This window comes from Protopterus annectens, chromosome 2.part0 (assembly GCF_019279795.1).
Source record: "Protopterus annectens isolate FY-2018-M chromosome 2.part0, PAN1.0, whole genome shotgun sequence".
NCBI lineage: Eukaryota > Metazoa > Chordata > Ceratodontiformes > Protopteridae > Protopterus > Protopterus annectens.
This window is the reverse complement of record NC_056728.1, coordinates 1810393793-1810416645: the sequence shown is the minus strand read 5'-3', so window position 1 is coordinate 1810416645 and position 22853 is coordinate 1810393793. Positions and strand designations below refer to the sequence as shown.

At 37.6% G+C, this 22853-nt stretch overlaps 1 protein-coding gene across 1 annotated transcript in view; it reads left to right on the top strand.

The window, feature by feature from the left end:
- Positions 1–11192, top strand: part of LOC122792890 — a 210081-nt gene extending 198889 nt beyond the window's left edge. Inside the window, exon 5 of the mRNA XM_044060449.1 lies at positions 10888–11192. Coding sequence (XP_043916384.1) covers positions 10888–11192 — 305 coding nt within the window. The remainder of the gene's footprint in view (positions 1–10887) is intronic.
- Positions 11193–22853: the final 11661 nt, after the last annotated feature.

The following is a 22853-nucleotide window of genomic DNA, read 5'->3' as shown; positions in this document are numbered from 1 at the left end:
CCTTACAAATAGGTTGATTCCCAAAGCCCAGGAAAAAACAAAAAGGGAGGAGGAACACCACTGATTAATGGTTGGTTAGAATGCCCTGCAACACTGCAGTGGCAAAACTAGCCCTGGACTTGGAAAACAAGGGAAAATTGTAATGTTTGGTGAAAGTGTGGACAGAAGTCCAGGTAGCTGCTTCCAGGATGTCCTGGGGTACACTAAGAAAAGCTGCTGAGGTAGAGATAGCTCTAGCAGAATGGGTCCCAATACCCTGAGGAAGAACCTTGCCATGCTGTAAATTAGAAAAGTGAATACAATGAGCAATCCACTTAGAGATGGTCTTTATAGCATCTTTATATTCCATGGAGTCGTTATTCTGCAAAATGTCCTATTTTTTTTTGGTGAAGTTTCTTTTCCTTTTGCTTGATTTCCCAATTCTCAAAATTTTTGGGTCATGAGTGAATTGCTTATTTTGTACTTGCCTATCTTCTAAGCTTTTCCTGCCTGTGCTGATAAATATTTGCTACTTCCATGGTGGCATTCTATTTCTTCCATTCCTTTCCCTTAATTTTCTTTTTTAGAAAAAAAAAAAAAACTTTATTTAGCTACACAGCAGCATGTCCTAGTTACTTGTGTTCATTCACAGAAATTCATGTGATTTTTTTTTAAGAAAATTTGTATTTTAACCTGCTTACAATATATAAACAGAAGGGAAGAAATTCGTCTTCACATTATTATACAATGAAAGGAATACATTGAATCATCAAGGTAAGCTTATACGATTAACACATTAAGAATATTGGTATTTTGGTAGCAACATTTCAAGGTTATCCTAACTAAAGGTCTTACTGTGATTTATAGATCTTGTTCTGATTAAGTTTTATGTAGTATTTTTGTTAAATTTAAAAATTCTTTGAATGGAGGAACCATGTTTGATTTCCAATTTGGAAGTTGACAGAACAGTTACAAAAAGAGAGCTCAAAAGAATTTTTGAGCTTTGGCTTTTGTAAATATAGGAAGTGGAACATTCTCTTCCCAATATAAGTTTAATTTTTCGCAATCCATAAATGTGTCCACTAAGCTTTTACATCTTTACTACAGCTCCAACAACTGTGCAAGTCACTCTGCTAAACGAATGTTGTTCCATATAAAATCTATGTATATATTTTCACATAACTACTTTACTTTCCAGTAATATAAAAGCTTTATTCTTAGTGGTGGATTGCGACTCCATAGAAATTTATCTAAAAAGTTCTAGAATTTTGCATTGAAATCATTTATAATTAACTTGTATAGGTTGGACAAGTTTCCTTTTTATGCCAATCAACCGTTGACCAAGTAAAATAAAATAAAGTCAGACCCTAAAACGCCACTCTCATTGAAGCGTTAGTAAACCAAGTTATGCTTTAGTGAACGGCCATAAAAACAGCATTAAACACTCAAAGAAATTGCTTTTATCCATTGTACTGGACTTCATCAGAATCTGTTTGCAATAGACACAAACCTCCTTTTAAATACATTTCTTGAGGACAGCAAATCAATGTAATACAATTAAAACCAATGACTTCAGTAGTTCTTTAAGGCATATTGCTCTAAAACCTTGATTAATATATTAAATACTAACAATATAACTGCCTACAAATAATAAGTACTGAATATTCTAATGTTAAACTAAAAAGTTTTTTTTGTACCAAAACTGAAAAAAACTTTTCAATACTATTATCCAGTATTCAAGCAGTACAACAAGGATTTGATTAAATTACAGCATTCAGTCTTCTTGGGTACACACCTGCCATCAGTTAGACTCTGATTTGGTACACACCTGCCATCAGTTAGACTCTGATTTAACCCCAAATAACGTTCAGCTGTCCTAGTAGGATTTTCCTGACATTTACTCTGTTGCCTGCTACAGCAAAAGCCATAGTTTGCAGAGAGCTTGCAAAGCATCAAAGGGATCTCATTGTTGAAAGATATCAGTCAGGAGAAGGGTACAAAAAAATTTCCGCAGCATTGGATATACCATGGAACACAGTGAAGGCGGTCATCAAAAAGGGGAGAAAATATGGGACAACAGTGACATTGCAAAGAATTGGACATCCCTCCAAAATTGATGAAAAGGCAAGACGAAAACTGGTCAGGGAGGCTGACAAGAGACCTACAGCAACACTGAAGGACCTGCAGGAATTTTTGGCAAGGACTGGTTGTGTACTAGTCGTGACCACAATCTCCCGTATTCTCCATACATAATGGGTATGGGGTAGGGTTGCAAGACTGAAGCCTTTTCTTGCAAAATCCAGGCCCAGCTAAAATTTGCAAAACAATAAATAGTCTCACAAAAGCATATGAGAAAATGTGTGTTATGGTCTGAGACCAAGGTTGAAGTTTTTGGCCACAATTCCAAAAGGTACATTTGGTGCAACAACACTTCGCATCACCAAAAGAACACCATCCCCATGGTGAAGCATGGTTACTTTTTTTTCTACTGGATATGGGGCTTTAGTCAAGGTAGAGGGAATTATGAACAGTTCCAAATTGTCACTTTTGGCCCAAAACCTTCAGGCATCTGCTAGAAAGCTGAAGATTAACAGGAATTTTACCTTTCAACACGACAGTGACAGAGTGTATATCCAAATCAACAAAAAAATGGCTTCACCAGAAGAAAATTAAAGTTTTGGAATGGCCCAGCCAGAGCCCTGACCTAAATCCAATAGAAAATCTGTGGGGTGACCTGAAGAGGGCTGTGCACAAGAGATGCCCTCTCAATCTGCCATATTTGGAGGGCTTTTGCAAGGAAGAGTGGGCAAATATTGCCAAGTCTAGATGTGCCATGCTGATACACTCCTACCAAAGAAGACTGAATGTTGTAATTAAATAAAAAGGTGCTTCAACAAGTAGGGTGTGCACACTTATGCAACCAGCTTATTGTATGTTTTTTTTTTTTTTTTTTTATATATTTTCCCCCAACAGATTTGTTTTTCAATTGAATTGTACAGGTTATTGGTCACATTAAAGGTGGGAAAAGTTTTGAAATTATTTGTTGTGGTCTCATTTTTTATATCACAAAAACCTGGCATTTTACCAGGGGTGTGTAAACTTTCTATATCCACTGTAGTAACCGTAAAACTAACCATTTATTCCTCCTCATAAAAAAATGCTTTATCTTAAAATATGCATACATGCATATATTTTGAGGCTTAAAGTCCAGTGTAAAGTTTTAACTTAAACATCTATTGTTATAGTCCAGCAATTGGTGAATGGGTCTGTTTTTAGGCTTTAGTTTTAGAAGCAGTTAGAACTCCATACACTGTCTCTTCAGAGATGTACTGTTCACTCCATTTCTTCAATATTGAGGATTTTATTGCTGTTAAAAGTGGATGCCTCCTCCAGCATGTTAAATATTTTGGCTCCTTCAGAAAGGAATAATTTGATCTTTGCAGGAAATGCCAAAGTGGCTTTAGTATTCTTTATGTTCCTTGATCAGTGGTAAACAGGATTTTCTTATACTTTACTGGAATATAGACCTTGTCAAGTCTGACTAGATGTTCACCTCTGGGCTGGAACATGCTGCTTTTAATATTTGCTTTTTTTCTAAGCTAGACATGAACGTAACTATAATTTTGCGTGGTGGTAGGTTTTCCTTCTTAGAAGGTGCTCTCCGGGATATCTATGCTCTTTCAATTCCAAAAAAAAAGTTTCGGGTAAATTTAATGTTTTATGTAGCCAGATAGTGAAGTTTATTATATTGTGTCCCTCGTACTTTTCAGGTACAACATAAATTCTGATGTATTCATTTCTTGTCTGTTCTTTAGAGTTTATGCTGTGAGCTGGTTATTTTGTGAGACTCACCTTGAGTTATTCTGCTTTCATAATCATTCAGTCTGTCATGCTGATGATTTGTGCACCTTGTTTTCTTAATGGCTTACAAATGTTTATCCTCTTTCTGGTCTCTTTGAAACATTCCAGTTTTGTCTTCAGTTTGTCTGTTTTTAAGTAATACGTCCTATATACTAGATAATATCAACTGAATGTCTTTTAACACACAAATCCTGAGAACCATTTCTTGTGACTTGTGTTGAAGTCTCGTCTCTCTTAGCCAAACAGTTGAGATATTGAATGAAAAAATATTGCTTTTGAAGAAATTTAAGCTATAAATCTTCTCTGACTATTAATGAATGAAATAACCTTTTGGGTCTTGCTGCCTTTTTGTAATCTGTTTTTCATTGATCTTAATATGTATCCAAATCTATTAAATCAAACAACTCTTCACTTGGATCATTGTCTTCTAAACTGCAGGCACATTCTTTCTACGGACATTCTACAAAAAGTTGGGAATACCTTAATGTGACATTCTCTCTTCAGCTGCATCCTGTCGTCATCACTGTTGCATATGGGAAGCCATTGGCCTTTCAGTCCACAACAATGACCACATCAGAGTTGCCACTGTTTCCTGGTCCTTCCCTTGCTGTGCAACTCTTAACTGAACTTTTGTACTGGTTTCTCTCTACTAGAGTAACTTTGTGGCAAGTGATCAATCAGATGCTTCCCATTCCACCTCTCCCACCATTAATTTTGGGACTCATTCTGTTATGCTGTGATGTTGCCAGCATTGGATTTTCTGCACTGAATCCTTCACTTTGCAGGTTGTGCATAACTTCAGTTTCTTTAACTTCTCCATTACTAATCCTCTCTTCTTATTTTTAGTATTGTGAAAATTTCCATATCCAGATGCCTTTGCCTGTATTTATTTGGTGCTGTTTTTTGTAATTAGTTTGTCTTTTCTTTGCGCCATATTAGATCTCTTTAATATGGCCATTATGGATTAGATGGGCAGAAACAAGGCAAAATTTCATTCCAAGGAGAAGGGTTTTCTCATTAACCTAAAATGTTAAAAGCAACAAGGGAGAAAGTGTTGCGTATATGTAGGATCCAGTGAGAGAGGAATTGGAATTCAAGTGCAAGTGTAAGATGGACAAAACATTTTATATTGATCCAAGATGCATTACTAACTCAAGAAAATGTTTCTCTGTATGGCATTGCTTAACATGTTAAGACTGACTAAACATATTCAGAATGTCTCCATTAATTCTGGGAGTTATGGTCAAGGGTACTAGATTAATTGCATATTCTGGGAGGAGGTGCAGAACTGAATAAGATTAAATACAGAAATGTTTGTAATGTGCTGTGGCCAGGTAAAGTTGTAAAGTCCCTTTTTATTATTGATGGGGTATAATCCTTTGTCATCCTTTCAGGATCTCAGTCTGAGTCTTGTAATGTTGGTAGGTAAAGTAATTACACAAATATGGAATGTTAAGGATGTCTGGGCTATGTTAGACAACACATGTGACATGCAACAGAGCAATACAAATCAAATTTTAAGATAGACTTGTTAATAAATTGGCACTTTGCTATGCTTTGGGCATGTGTGAACCAAAATCTTAAAGTGAAAGCTATAGTACCCAGAATGTTCCTTGAGCCAGATGAGAGGTTGACAAACTTGGTCATTTTCAAAGATTCTTAATGTGATGCATAATTTCTTTAATTGGAGAGCTTAGATTAGCTTTATGAACTTGGACTACTAATGCATTTTGTAATTGCATTATAAAAAATATTATGAATTATTAGCTTTAATATGATTAAGTATTGTGAAAAAATACAACCCTCTTTTCTCCAAGATGAGAAGCATCCAGATTCCGCTGTGCCTTAATACCATCTCTATGAAAATTAAACTGTAGTGAGGCCATCTTTGGTACAGATTCCTATTCCCCATATTGAATGTTTGAGATGGCAAAGGCAGACATGACTCTCCATAAATAGGGGAACCAGATGGCATTCATCAGAGTTGTTACCATTATAACAGTGTGTTAAGGGATTCCACAGTATGCTGTACTCAGCATTATGTAGGCCCACACATGCATTTTGATTGCATTGCAGACTTCAGTCAACTGTGGCTATAGTTTAAAGGACAGAGATGATCAGCTGCTCTGCGAGACTGGCTGAACCTGAATTTCTTTTCTTTCATCATAGACTTTACTGCCCAATGAAGTTTCCTTTCTATATCGTGGTTGTAGCTTTTTCAGGAAGACCAAGGAGTATGATCTCTCTGCCTCCATTTTTCAATGGGAAACATTTTAGTTCATCAGTCTTATAGGCACAGTCCTCACATTTGAAAGGTGCCAACCACAACACCCTAACAGTGCTGTCATATTAATAAATTCAGTCCATACCCTCCTTCATTCATATTGATTTTTGTCACTTTAGAAATGTAATCATCATAGTGAACTCTGCTATAAAAGTTGACCAGTCCCATTTTATTTTTGCTTGTGGCACTGCTGTTGTAAAGGGGTGGAATATCGACTGGATTTGGAAATTCCTGTGGTGGTGGTTTTTACCTTCTTATTGTCACCAACTGAAGTTGTTTTTTCCCACCCTTGTGTATAGCCTTGACAGTGTCTAATGCCATCTCTGAGCCACCAAATAGTTTACAGGACCTTTTAGAAAGTTTGAGGCCTTCTGAGAATTCTCCATAATTTAAATTCATCTTACTTTCTGATCTTCAGTTGAGCAGCTTTCCAGTTGCTACCTACTGCCCTTTTGGCACATTTCATTGAAATCAGGAGAATCTTCCAGTTACTACATTTACATGGGCACCTTTGCTTTCATCTCTATTTTGTGGTGGACTATGGTTTTGCTTCTGAAAAGCACAGATGACTTTTTTGACTACGCTTGTAGCTGAGCATGATGGATTTGGACCACATATCCCCGAACAACCTCTTGTTTATATTAAATACTTTTCTGAAGGTGAATTTACACACACTCTGAGCACGTCACTTTACTTGTGCATTGCCTGAGTTTGTTTAGCTGCCTTCTCTGCTGCTGGCACTGATTTGCCACAAAGTGATTATTCTTGGTCAGCACTGTGGTATGACACAAGATGCACTGGTATGAAATATGAGTAACCTTGTGTTATGATCAAGTATTTGAGAATCTGTGGGTAGCATTAAAGTCTTAAGGCAGCTATTTCATTCATACCCTTCTAGTTCTCTGTCACCCATCCCATGTGATGAGACCAGTCTTCAGTAAGAGTGAGAGTAGATGCTTATCCATCTGATCACCGTACTACAATATTCTTCACTTCGAGTCCAAATAACACTGCTGCAAATGCACAAAAGAGTTCATCCTGCAGCTCCAATTTTGAATTGAGGCAGCATTTTGTTAAATGGCAAAACTCCTAATTTTTGCAGTTCCTATGCTGGGGTTTTGTATATCCCAAAACCTGTCTAGGCCCACTCTAGAGAGGTGAAGAGAAGACTAGCCCCAACCTATCTGGTTCCAGAACAAATTGTGTGTAAAGCAGGATCACCTATATCTAGATTATATTATCATTCTCCTGGACAGTCTCTGGCTCAGTCTTTAGCAGTGAGATCAGTTCCTATTGTATTGGGTTAGTCTGTTTTGCTGCTTGTTTTTTTGACTGACTCTCACCTGTTCACAAGCCTGAACATGTGGGAGTTGAGCTCAACTTTTTCATTCGGAACCGGACTGAGTTATCTGGGTAATCCAGCACAAGAATTTACATCTGAAAAGCCTGTCTTGCCTTTGTCCGCAGGAATTGGCTATTTTCCAGCATATGTTTGTGTGTGTTTTTTTCTTTGAGGGACCCCCCCGCAGCTTCATTGCTTTGGGAAATCTATTCTGAAGTTGGTAGTATTTGTACTATTTTTCAGTTCCTGACTTTGATTGCTGCCCTGTTATCACATGTACTGTATATGCCTTGAGCTTGGAATTGAGATCCTAAATTAAACACCACACCTGACTACAAGGATTTGTCATGGTCTCCCAAGTTGTGTAGAAGGTTCTCTTATTCATTAAATGAGCTATGAGGGCCAAATTTCAGATCCTTTTCTGGCTCCTCCTCTTAAATGAATATTAGCAGTTGAGTGAACTAAAGCTTTTGATGGTGTAGTTCTAAGAAATATGTGGGAGATGCATGCTTTCTCCTTGAAGACAGGGTCATGATGAGGGTGATGCAAAAAATATCCTCATTAGATTTCATACAGCTACTCACTGTTATTGGTACCTGATCAACTTTGTCCTAAGCTACAGCATCTGATGTGGAGAGCTAACTTGTGGACTGGTGTTTTTTTTTTTTTTTTCTAAAGAGGGTGGTACTCTATGTTTTGAAGAAATCCTATGCTCCTTGTGATGTGAATTTGTGGAACATACAGTGGATATAAAACGTTTCAGTGGATATAAAACGTTTACACACCCCTGTTAAAATGTCAGGGTTTTGTGATATAGACCACAATAAATTTCAACCCCCCCCCCCTTTAATGTGACTTATAACCTGTACAATACAATTGAAAAATCTGTTAGGGAAAAATATAAAAAATTAAAAATGGTACAATAAGCTGGTTGCAGAAGTGTGCACACCCTTAAACTAATACTTTATGTGGGCACACCTTTAAACTAATTTGTTGAAGCACGTTTTGATTTAATTACAGCTTTCAGTCTTATTGGGCACACACCTGCCATCAATTAGAGAGTCTGATTAACCCCAGATAAAGGTCAGCTGTCATAGTAGGATTTTCCTAACATTTACTCAGTTGCCTGCTACAGCAAAAGCCATGGTTTGTGGAGAGCGTGCAAATCATCAAAGGGATCACATTGTTGAAAGTTCAGTCAGGAGAAGGGTACAAAGTTCCACAGCACTGGATATACCATGGAACACAGTGAACAGTCATCAGAAAGTGGAGAAAGTATGGGACAACAGTGACAGTGCAAAGAACTGGATGTCCCTCCAAAATTGATGAAAAGACGAAAACTGTTCAGGAAGTCTGCCAAGAGACCTACAGCAACACTGAAGGAGCTGCAGGAATTTCTGGCAAGTACTGGTGTACTACATGTGACAACAATCTCCCATATTCTCCATATATCTGGATTATGGGGTAGGGTTGCAAGACTGAAGCCTTTTCTTACACCGAAAAAACATCCAGGTCCGGCTAGAATTTGGAAAGCAATACATCAGTTCTCCCAAAAGCATGTGGGAAAATGTGTTGTGGTCCGATAAAACCAGGGCTGAACTTTTTGGCCACAATTCCAAAAGGTATGTTTGGTGCAAAAACAACACTTCACATTAGAAGAACACCATCCCCACAGTGAAGCATGGTGATGGCCGTATCATGCTTTGGGGTTGCTTTTCTTCAGCTGGAACTGGGGATTTAGTAAAGGTGGAAGGAATTCTGAACAGTTCCAAATACCAGTCACTTTTGGCCCAAATCCTTCGGGTGTCTGCTAGAAAGATGAAGAGGAATTTCACCTTTCAACATGACAATGACCCCACGCATACATCCAAATCAACAAAAGAATGGCTTCACGAGAAGAAAATTGGTTTTGGAATGGCTCAGCCAGAGCCCAGACCTAAATCCAATAGAAAATCTGTGGGGTGACCTGAAGAGGGCTGTGCTCAAGAGATGCCCTCACAATCTGACAGATTTGGAGCAGTTTTGCAAGTAAGAGTGGGCAAAAATTGTTAAGTCAAGATGTGCCATGCTGATAGACTCCTACCCAAGAAGACTGAATGTTGTAATTAAATCAAAAGGTGCTTCAACCAAGTATTAGTTTAATGGTGTGCACACTTATGCAACCAGCTTATTGTATGTTTTTTTATTTTTTTATATTTTTCCCCCTAACAGATTTGTCTGTTTTTCAATTGAACTGTACATGTTATAGGTCACATTAAAGGTGGGAAAAGTTTTGAAATGATTTATTTTAGTCTCATTTTTTATATCCACTGTACCTGGCCAACCTGCTTATTGAGCCAGCCAGCTTGTTTAATACATTAAAGTTTCCTTGGAAGATTATCTTGGTTGGCTATTGCATTCAGTAAGTGTATTTTTGGTGTCTCTGCTCTTACCTGTAGAGATCCTTAAACGGGTTTTCACAAGGGTCAGCTTTTCAAATGACATGGAAGTTTGATGCTCCTCCATTGAAGCAGTATTGAAGCTGTCTCATGGTCAGACCAACTTTTCCATGATAAAAGTACAGGAAAGAGAGCCTTTCATACCTGGTATGTCCTATTATCAGCTGACTGTTTGACTTCTTTTTCCTCTGGTAAATAGGACTGCAGTAACAAAGTTAATACCTTCAGTATGGATTGAGTAATTAATTTACAGCCACCTTGGGGCAATCTTACTGGTTAACCACAAAGTGTAGGCCTTTTACCGGTTAACCACAAAGTGTAGGCCTTTCACCTAGAGGAATTGTTACTTCCAGGCACTCTTCTAGAAAAGCCAACTGCAGAAGTTGTTTTGTTGCTTTACTAAGCATTATGTAATATTACTCCAGGAATTGATCCTCTATAACAGTTGCTACCTGGATCTACATTCTGAACCTTGGTTTAGTGTTTCTGGCTTCTGTCCGTAAATATTTACTGACTAGGATTCTACCTCACTATTGCATTGCATAGGGCCGTCATGATTTTGATACAAGATGTGTGTACTGGCCTCATTCTGCAGAGGATACCTTTGTCCCCATTTGGTTTTCCAGTCCATTTAATGTCTTGTGGTCATTTATAACATTCTTTATTTATCCTTGTTTTACGACTCTGTAGCCTTGCTTGGTGACCAGCAAATGAAATAGCCTAACACTACTTTGTAGAGCAGATATTGAAAGAACATAGTAGTTGGATATCTTAGAACTGTTTTGAGAGGGGGTTCTCTGGAAGGAGAGCTTGTTAGCTGCAGAGTTCTTTCTGTTATCAAATTATCAATTGTTTTATACTATGTGAAAATGTCTTTGTAAGATGCCTTTTGTTTTTTAATTAATTATGGGATTTTTTGCTTTGGTTGGTAAGCTTTCCACTTTGCCATTAATTATTCTCACATGTTCTCATTTTTTTCCTAGAGCCGTTGTACCAAAATTATTGGGTGAAGAATGCCAAAACCAATTCAAAACCTGAAAAGGTCCCCTTTCGTTTAGATGCCTCTCTGTCTATTGCAGGCTTGGTCACCTCTTCAGTTTTCCATTCCTCCTCTTCCCATATATCTCCAAAGGATTCCAGTTACTCCTTCTGGCAGGATATCCCTGAAGTGAAGAGCAGAGGGCTTTTGGACAAAATTACTGTACAGCAACATCTGTTACAAGAGGTAGTTATCACTTTTTATTATCTTTTAAAAATGGCTATAGTTGAGTTTTATGTGAAAGTATGAGCTGTTAAAAGGGAGTCTTCAGTTATTAGGTCCCAAACTGTTTTAATCATTTAATTGTTTTATAACGTGATCTATCATATATTGATCCAGGAGATAAGAGAGTGGGTCTCCATTCTCCTTGCAGTATAGAGTGGTTGGAGGCCCCCACAGAAGAGGTCAACCCTTGTGAGTTTGTGAAAATGTCGTTTAGTGCATTGTTTTGCAGATTTTTGAAAGACACATTATTAAAATTTACCATATCAAATATGTTGTATAATTGCAAAAATATATGATTGTAATGAGACTAAATACGTAACCAAATGTGAATTCATCCATTACACTACATATCTACTGTTACATTTTTGGCATGTGGGCTGGAATGTTTTTAATTCAGCAGTAAATGTTCATGGTTGACTGGATAGGGTGGTATGCTGCTGATGAGCCTTCATGTGAATCAGTTTGATTCTGACAATTGCTTGTTAAGTATATGAGCAAATTCTGCATATCTACTGATCCATTAGGATAGCATCTTTTGCATGAAAAGAAGTTTTCTAGGAAAGTCTTTAAACCCTACCATATGGAGATTTTGATTTCACTATATTTTGACAAAAGGATAAGTTTCTTACTAGTCAGGTGCCATATTCTGTAATTATTTTGTGGTTTGGTGATTGTAGCTTTACACACACAATTATTGTCAGAGAACATGCATTTCCCCTCCTGTCGTACAGGATGAGTGAGTGGGCAGTGACTTGGCAGCTCCAGGTGCCTGTCATTCTGTCTACAGCCCTATTATAGTGTGTGGAAAGATTGAATGAAAGCAAGCAAAACAACGTCCACTATTGTGTGACCTTGGAGTAGGTATATTTGTTTTGGAGGTGCCCTCAACATGGTGTGGTGAAGGGGGACTTAACTTCCAGCAGGAAATGTTATTTCAGAGGTTCAGAAAGTTTTTTTGTGCTTTTTTCTGAATGTTTAGTAGTTCCTTGCAGTGCAAGCAGTCATTAACATCTATCCATAGCTCCTTTCTCATTTTTTACGCATGTGGGGCCTGTGGTGTTGCATCAGCAATGGTTATCATACAGAGCCAGTTTTCACACTGCTGGGTGACTAGCTATTCTGTACCATTAATACCTACTGCAGATTGTAGTGTGTTCAGTCCACCTACTATATGCATTCGGTATGGGGGGGATGGGGGGGACTGGGGCACCCAGAGAAATCCACATGAACACAAGGATGTGCACTCTTCTCAGACACCGCAGCCAAGAATCAGAATGGAGAAACTCTTGCTTTTAAGGCACCAGTGCTACCCATATTGTCACTGTAATGCCCCATACATTTGGCAATGCATGCTATCTAGTGTGGAGCTCCTCTGGATTCATTTATTCTCCATTTTCTGCCATGTCACCCACACACCATCTCATTCATCCCATGAAGACTTGCTGTTCAGTGTTTTGTACTGTTACCTTAAGTTTGATAAAATTTTCTACAAGATGGACTATAGAGCTGTTGGTGACATTAGATATGATCACTAGCTCAGCTGCCATCTGTGACATTAGATGTGATCACTAACTAGCTCAGCTGCCGTCTGTGACATTTAAAATGGATAGACAGTCCCATCAGGGGCAGTTCATGGGGTTGATTCAGAAATGATTTTATTACAAGTATCTGTTTTGGGTATCTCCTGTTGGCATACCTCTCAACTGTCCAGATTTTCACAGAATGTCCAGAATTTTCCCCCCTTTTTTTTTTTTTTTCTTTTTTCTGTTCCTCATAAAATTTGTGTTTTCCGGCACATCATAGATTTGTGTTTGACTTCATATCCTCTTGAAAGTGCATGCTAACACAAACTCTTATTCTGTCCGCTTTCTACGTTTATAACAGCAGTATTCAAAATGTTGCTGTTGGAGCTTTGGTTTCTCCATTATTTTAGGCTTTATTCAATTTTTTTGCACTAGGAGGTTGAGGTATGCCTGTTGGTTATGGGAATACATTACTGGTATTCATAACCCTGCAGATATTTTTATTTATGCCCTTGAGTGAACTGGTCCTCTTGAATACTTTTCAGCCACGACTCCTACAAGTACAGTGGAACATGTGCAGCATGCATGTACTGTTTAATGTAGCCAGTCAGAATCATTCAAGAAGCTTTATTTTGGAGAAAGTGGGAATATTCAGGGAGATATACAGCAGCAATTGTAATTTTGACGACATCCACATTAAAAGATGTGAGGTATTTATTTTTGAAATTTTAACATCTCTTGAATTGCTTATGTCAATTATGTAGAGCATTTTTTTGCTACTGACTAATGCAACCTGGATTTCAAAACTTAAAATCTGCGAAAAAATGTGGATTACTAACAAGTTAGAATTTATTTTGGCATCTGTAATACACAAAGTGGATGCATGTGAGAACCTCGACTACCAATTGCAAAATACACTGTTTTGCAAGTGGATTTTATTTTGCAATCTGGACAGTCTGTTATGGCTAACCACTCTACTGTCTCCTTACCAGATGGCAGGAGTACTGACTCTGGCTGTTCATCTGTGTCAGGTGTCCGCACTTGAGCAGTCTGTCATCTGTAGACTCATTTACTGATGGAAACAGATGTTTCACTTTTTTCTGCAGCCTTCATTGCGGAAGTGAATATAGAGAGGTTACATGATCTTTTAAGCAATATTAAGAGTTCACCCTACCCACATCAAAATCCACTTGTCTAGGGTTTGTCGTTTAAATAACTGAACTTAGGATACTTGGTAGGAGTAGGTGAGAGTGGGGGTAGGAGTGGGTGAGTGTATTACAGCTACATGTGTAGCCTAGCCAAAAAGTTAGGACCCAAGCATGTGCAGGACTAGTGACAGTATCACACATACTGAACGAACAGAGATAGCAAACCTGCTAGCGGATAAGTTTGGCAAAAATTTCACCCCCCCCCCCATACCCTCCAAATCTGTCAAACCCTACCACAAACCTCCACTCCACCCTACATATCTGAAGAACAGGTAATCAAAGCCTTGTTCAAGGCAAAATAGACAGCCACTGTGGGACCAGATGGCATCCCAGTCTGTCTTCTAAACAGGCTAAAGCATGAACTAGCATCACCATAAAGTACCTTTCAGTCCTAGTTTAACCCACACTTTATTCCTGCAGAGTAGAGAACAGCTGTAGTTATTCCCCTCCACAAAGGTGGCCTAGCAACAGACCCGGGGAATTAAACCCATAAGCCTGACCAGCCTCATTTGTAAGGCCATGGAATGTATCACTATGGATCTCGTAAAGACGTAGGTGACCTCCAAACCCTGGATCTTGCCCAATTTGGCTTCAAGGGCAGATTCTGCCTGTTAAATCTTGTGGATTTTTTTTCAAAAAGGTGATCAGGGCTATTGAGGGCAAATCCTGTGCACACAGCATACCTAGACTTGGCAAAGGCTTTCGACACAATCCCACACTCTGGGGAATTACCAATAAACTTGGCAAACAATGTAAATTACTTCATTGTAAGATTGGTTGCCAACTGGCTCAGAAACTGGACATACACTATCAAAGTAGGTGACTCAACATCAACCAGCAGATGGGTTACTAGCGAGGAGCCCACAGGGACCAGTGCTGAGCCCCCTACTGTTTTTATATACTTAAGTTCAGGTCAAAACTATGGGGTTGTGGCTGACCAAGTTTGCAGACAACTGCAAACCGGATGCAATTATTGAATCTCCAAATAATGTCCATATACTCCAGGGGGGTCTTACACAGACCAACGAATAGCGTCTTGGTAATGGTCTCAAAATGAATGCAGAGAATGCATAATCTTTTCCTTCGGCACAAACTATGTCCCTTCGCACTATCAAATCAACAACAAATACCCCAAGTACCCACAGGTTTTAAGGGACTTGGTTCACAAGTTGACAGTGACCTTAACTTTTTAACTGCTATGTGTCCACTGTAGTAAGGAAGGCTTTATAGTCAGTACACTTTATTAGTAAAGGCATCACCTCGAGAGCAAAAGTGGTTTATAATCCCTCTATACTCTGCACTGATCTGGCCCATAATGAGTGTAATGCCCCATTTAGCGTGTACTGTATAAAGCACCTGCAGCAATTGAGAGACCTCTAAGGTTTCTAACAAAGAAGATCAGGGGACTGCAGCACGTGCCATATACAGACTGACTAAAATCCCTGTCACTTTACTGTGTATCATATAGATGACTTACGGGAGACTTATGTCTGGCTTACAGACCAGTCTCTGACCCAAACCTAGTGAACATGCTGCACATCCATAAATCAAATGGGACTAGGACCATCCATTCCAGGGAACTAAATATGTCGTGTAACTTAAATAGGATATGCTGGAGGGACAGATTTGTCTCCCTGTGACTGCCGCATCTTTCACATGAATAGGTAGTCTATTCCAAACAGAGCACCTCTAGGACACTGTTCAAAAGGAACCTGAACAAGTGGCTTGGGCCACCGTAAATTCTTACCGGGAATAGTGCCCACAACCCTCCTGGATGTGGGCAGTAATTTCTTAATGCAGTCTTTGGTATTAACTTACATTTCTATGGTATTTACATTGGAATAAAACTGTTAGGCTTGAAATGACCTCCAGGTTGATAGTCTGGTAATCTGCCATGCTCATAAGAGAAAAAGCTGAAGTGCATAGGTATTAGGAGGTTTATTTTATCAGTGTTTTTGAAGCTAATAAAGTAGTCTGTGTGCAAAAGAAACAAAGCTGTTTAGTATCTAGCTTTGCAGAGGCTATTTGTGTGAAGCAAGTTAAAATATATGTGGAAGGTGCACCTGATCAGGAAATTTGCCATTTCTCTTAAAGTAGAGATGAAGTATAAAAGTGACCAATATGACTGATCTAGTTTGACAGTGCATTTTGTAGACTAGGATGGAATCTGTCTCACTATTCAAAAACAAAATAAAACTGCAATTCTTATATTTTACAAGTTTATCTTTGGAAAGGTGCATCATGTCGGACATCAATCCTCTACTGGGACTGACTGGATGTCAAATTAGCCAAAGTAATATTTTGTGGTACTTCATTAACAAAATAAGGACATAACCTGTTTAAGCTTTCAGAATTTTAGCATACTACTGAGAATTACATTAAATTCCATTAATAAGTGTGTAGGCTTTTTGCTTGTCCTATAAGCAGAGCATAGTTTGTGGTTTTAGTTTTGATATACAGTTTGTCCCTGAACGTGATCTGTACAAGTATCTAAAATCTTCAGTCAGGAGAAGACATTACCTGGAACATTGAATCAGCATTCTGAAATTGAAAATCCTTAAAAAGGAAGAAAAGTGTTTGAAATAAGACCCAAATCATAGAAAGGAACACTCCAGATGAGGCAAACACCAGAGCCTTTAATGTAATTCACAGCCAAATCACATAAACAAAAATGTGAAAATACTTCCACATGGAACGCTTCCCAAAACAACCGCATTTTCATCTAAAATGATAGACTTCCTCAGGCAACTACAGGACTCTAAAAATACAATATATGTAATCCCTTTAATTAACCAGTCTGCGATCTGGTGTAAAACATTGAAATTAAATTTCTAAAACCACTTATTACACAACTATAGGATTGAATAAATAGATGTAAATATAAAATATGTAGTGTAGATGTACTAAATCTTGAATATCAAAAATATTAAAAATGAAGGATAAAATACTTCTATATAAAATACTTATCAAGTTCCACATAAATGTAAAGCATGACATTAGCGCCACCTTGTGGAAATTGTAAATACATTGCATCAAAAACAAATGAGTTAAAATGCGAGACCATGTCCTTATAAGGTGTCCTATAACTTTGCTGACCTCATTTGTCTAACTGGGGCAAGGGAAATCATGTCATTCAAACCTGGCTCTTTGTGCTTCTAATACTAATTGACAGTAAAGTTCTCTATATTCCAAGTACGTCTCCCATGATCCACCTCTTACATCAATAGAAACCTCTTCCAAAATAAAAAAAAACTTAAAACAATAAATTGGGCATATTAATGTATGTTTATAAAGTGCATTCTTATGGATACCTTTTTTAGTATTGTACATATGCTCATACATACACTTTCTAAGCTTTCTTTCAGACTTCCCTACATACAAGGTTCACACAAAACAAGGGATACTATACTGTTCCTTTAGTGTCGCATGTATAATGGGACCTCACAGTAATGAGTCTGTCTCTGCTTGTAAGATTTACATCCTTAGTGTTGGAAACAAAAGGGCATTGTGGACAAAACCCAAAGTCCCTACTTTGTTTTTGGGATTAAAACTATTTTGTTGCCTCTCTAATATATTTTTTATGGATTGTCCCTTCCTGTATATACATTTGAAGGGGGTTATAAAAATTGTGTACAAGTCGGACAGACTAGCAAACTTGGTCCACTCTTTTTCAATTACATTCCTAATGATGTTGGCATCACCAATGTAATCTGTGATGAAAGCAATTTCAAAAACTTCACCATTTAAACGGTCTGTATTATTGGCCAATGTGGGTAAATCACTGGGAATAGGTTCTCCTTTTCCTAGAATGGGCGCAAATCTGTTACTTCTACCCCTCAAAACTTCACCCTTCACTTCATTGATTAAATCCCTGGGGTAACCTCTTTCCAGAAACATGCTTTCCAATAACTTTAATTCAACAAGGTCACTTCGTTCGAGGTCATTCTACTACCCCGAAATGAGCGGTCCTTTCACTATCCCCTTCTGACAATATGGGTGTGCACTGCTAAAATATAAAAAGGAATTTGGGTACGTGTCTTTTCAATGTACTTTGGACGTAAAACCATTAATTTCTTTTGGATGGTAACATCAAGATAATTAACACTATTGTATTGGATATTATAAGTAAACATAAAGAAATTGGTGGAATTGGTAATGTAGTGAAATTCTAAAAATGTAGCCTTTGTATCTACCCAAAATACAGATGTTGTCCAAAAATCTTTTGTAACAAAAAAAAAAAAAAAAAAAAACCCAACAGTCTTTAAACCTAGAATTGAAAACCTATTTCTCTTGCCAGTGGGATAGAACAATATTGGCATAGGGGTCTATTATGTCATTGAAGAATCTCTTCAAGCACATAATCAACATATACAATGAACGTGTTAAACCGTAAACGGCCACATCCTCTAATTTTTTACTCTGGGAAAAAATTCAGTTGGCAGTTATTGGGAATTGACCTTTTCTTATATGCAGAGTTCTGAGTTGGTATATTTAGTTGGGGTGGGGGGCAAAATGTTTTTTAATTTTATTGCCATGTGAATTTTTTTCCCAGAGGAAAAAATTTGAGGACGTGGCCGTTCCCGGTTTACAGCGTTCACTGTATACATGTCGGTTATGTGTTCGAAGAAGAGATTCTTCATTCACATAATATAGACCCGGCATAGGAAGGGGCACAACTGGCACCCATACCAACACCTTTTAACTGACGAAAGAACTCTCCCTCGAAATATATAAAAATATTTTTTAGAACTATGTCCATTTAAATCCAAAAGAACATATATTTCAATAGTAGAACATTTTTGACATCTTGACACCTTCAAAATATTCAAGGCCTTCCTCGTGTGGAATTGTGGTAAAGGTCCATGACATTGATAGTAATAAAAATTAAATTATCCTTCCATAACTCTGGTTATTTGAGTCCTTCAAAGCCCCTTTTGTACATATTGAAGTCTCCTTAAGTTTAAAGTCCAAAGATTTGGCCAACAGGGCAGTGACTGAACCCTCTGATGCAACTATAGACCTTAAAGGAGGGTCTTTGAATTTCTTATGAACCTTTGGTACCCTGAAAACTGAAGGTACACTTGGATCTTGTGTAAATAATTAAATGTTTGTAAATCATTATGATTGTCCAAGAATAAATCATTTAGTGCAATATATATCATTTTGTATGCTTTATTTATTTAATTCTTTGATACATGCTTATACTTTCATCTTGCAAAATTTCTAACATTTTCCTCTCATAAATAATGGTCAGTCATCACGGTCCCACCCCCTTTATCTGGTTTCATAATTCTAATAGAATGGTTAGACTTCAGCTCACTGAGTACATCTTTCAGTATTGGATAAATTCAAAACTACCCTATTTTTCAAAGTATTTTTCTCTCAATGCCTTCTCCGTAACTATTTTGAAGTTCGTCAGTTGTGAGTGTACAGGTGGATTGCAGGTACTAGTACTTAAAGAAAAGAGCTACTCTTGTTTTGCCCTGCAAACATCAGTTTCAAATTGTTGTTCTTAAACATTTTAAAATCAATTAACACTTTGCTAATGTCACACTTTTTTTTTTTCTAGGTATAAATTTGAAACCTTTTACAAAGTCTGAAAAATCCCTCGGTAATATCTAAACTACTATAATTAAAAATAGTGACTTTTTTATAGCACATTTTATAACCATCCACCACTATCGCTCTCCTCTGTTCCACCCCCTCCAGTTGGTTTGTTTATATTGAATTGATTGTTCAATCTCTTGGACCGTTGGAGGAGGGATAATCTAAAGGGTTATTAATGTCCCCAGGGCCTGGTGCAACTTCCCTCTCATTCGTGCAACCATCCCCCGCTGTTCATATAAAAATTATGGTAACCATGTGCACCAAATGGCCCCTTTCCCCCTCTCATATCTTGTATGTCCCTTTGGGCTGGGGTAGCTAATCTTAGCCTCATTCTTCTAGGTCTCTTTCTAACTTTTTTTTCCTGTTAAAAAATTCCTGTAGTTTGTCATTCACATGCTTTCTAATGTTATAGTATTTTTTATTTTGTTCAACAGTGTGCATTAAATCATTAAACATTCATTAACATATCTAATATGTTCATTTAAAACATTTCTCTCTCATTTTGTTTGATAATAGCACGCATAATGTCAAAACCACAATTGTCAAAAATGTCCAGTAAAACTCTCTCTGAAATTCTGATTCATTTTTCACTTTGTTGGGGTATTTACACACACTAAGACCCTTGGGAACAATGAGGAGCCTGAGACATTCATTTAAGTACACAAAGTTTTATATTTAAGCAGCAAAATATGCAATTTGCGTAAATTTTTGGCATAAGTGTCACTATCCTCTGTATTCAAAGACTGTGCTGTATTTTCAAAAGAAACTGCCTTGACAAGCCATGTTTCTAAATTGCACTCACTAAAATTAGTTCCAGTGTTGGTTAAGTGCTCGTCTTGTCTGCGATGGTGAATTTCTGTTTATTATACTCTGTTCAACTCATTGGAGCTACTATCCCCATTTCCAGAATGGAAAATCTCCGGCGTGGCTTGTAAATCCATTGTGGGAAATTTGTTTGTGTTGCCATTAAAGCCCCAGTCTTCCATTCCTTGTACTATGTCTTTGAAGCCACGCCTCCTGGTTACCGGGAAAAGTAGGTTTGGGGGCCGAACCAACTAGCGAGTGACAAATTGGAGTCAAGACCCTCACTGAGTGAACTGGCCAATCAGGGTGGAAATTTCACCCTTGTCGCTGCCTCCAGATGAAATGGCACCTACGGCTCCAGATACCAAATCCATCCTCAAAAATAACCACAAACTCCATAAAAAGGAGGAAAAGTGTTCCAAATAAGACCCAAATCACAGAAAGGAACAGTCCAGATGAGGTAAACACCAGATCCAAAACATTTAATGTAATTCACGGCCAAATCACAAACCAAAAGGTGAAAACACTTCCTCATGACCACTTGCCAAAACTACATTTTTGTCTAAAATGATAGACTTCCTAAGACTACTACAGAACTCCTTTTGTTTTTTAAAATTTATTTATTTTATTTATTTTTTAAAACGCACTATATATAACCCCTTTAAAGCAGATTGCGCTCACCTACCTGAATTAATAGAGGAAGCTTTTAACACAGAATCATGACTCACATATTTCTTTCACCGTAGAAGCATACAAGAACAAGGAGGACTGGGATACTAACTAATCTTTTTTTTTTCTTTGGTTACTAGCTGTTCGGTAGCACTTTCCGCTTGCTGGTTTGGACAATATAGGCTTCCTGTCATTCCAAGCTTCAGATTTACTGAGATTTTGTTGATCCACTGATGTGGATATCTTGGCAAGCAAGAGATTAGGGTATACACAAGGCCACTATTTGAGTGGTCCACCTAGTGAATTTTGGTCTAAACATGATGGCTTTTGTGTTTAGTTTATTACCTTCAACAGTATCTTTACTTCCTTACTTTCAGCTATCACAGTGGTATTCTATACATATCGTAGATTTTGTTTCATCTGGCAAGTTTGATTCTACTGTCTGATATTTGCCTAACCTAGCATTTTGTATATACATAAAAATGAGGTATTTCAGTGTTCCACATTACCAAAGAGGTAAATAAGGTGACCTAGTATCCCCATTTCTGCTAAGAAAATACCAAGATGTACAATTAGTCTTCACATGCAGTCAGCCTCACTACTACTTGCTATGCTAGTTAAGCAGCATGCGTGCCTCCCTGACAGGCTCTTTTGATGACTGTGTAACAGAGAAGGCATAAAATGTATTGGAATACAAAAAGAATCGCAAAAATAGAAGTGTCAGTAAACAACATTAGCAAATTTTTCCAGCAGTCGAACTACACTATTAAATTACATCAAAACTGAACTATAGTAGAAAATGCAGAATATACAGAAACTGCAGTAAAAACTCCTAAGATGGTCTCTTCCTAAAAACGTATGCAAACTGCCTTAAGCATCAAGCATTATTCAGTAAAAAAAACATTGGTCAACATAACCTATTTATCTGAAAATGCGGTCTTAATTTCCAAGCACAGGAGTTTGGTAAATTGAAGTATTTGGTGGGTTGTGCGATTCATATAATGTACTTTAGGCTTAGCAAATGTTCATATGATTTGCTTCCCTGGTCTACACTATATATCATTTATCAAACACTTTTTTAACCACATATTTCAGAATGTAAAACAGATGTGCATTTACCCTTGGCATTGTGGGTCATGGTTGAAGGGCCCACATTCTAGCCCATTCGTTTGGTTAAGGAATAATGATAGGACATAAGAGCATAAAGTAGGTCATTCTCAATAATGTAATCAGTGGCTCAAGAGGTAGAGATGGCATCAACAATTCAACATAAATGCATTGAAAATTTTTCACAAAAACTGGCTTCTGTGAAAAGCCACCCACACACACACATTCTGCATGTAGGGAACATCCCACACCCCCCATACTAGTATATATTCACTCTGGGGTCACAACACTGGAGGAAGACACTTTATCTTTGGCAACCTGATGTGCATCTGCAGAGATTAAAGTTCCATTTTTCATGCTTTAGAAATTGGGCTTGGAGAATCCCTGAACCCCTTTAAGATGCTGAGTGTTCAGCCCCATAACAAAGTCCACCTGTTTAAGGCAGAATCTCTGTGCCTTGACTGAAGTCTGTTGACATAGTCAGCAAGCAAAAAAGAAATTAAAGCAGAAAATTAATGCCGCTAACTGCAGCAGCTGTTGGGATGTTTGTGCATCTGACGATAGCAATCTGAAATACATTATCATGCCAATTTCTGTAATTCATTCATTCATTCATTCAGTCCACCACAGGTGTGTGTGAGATTATATATGTGTATGTATATGTATGTGTATGTATATGTATGTATATGTATATGTATATATATATATATATATATATATATATATGTATATATATATATATATATATATATATATATATATATATA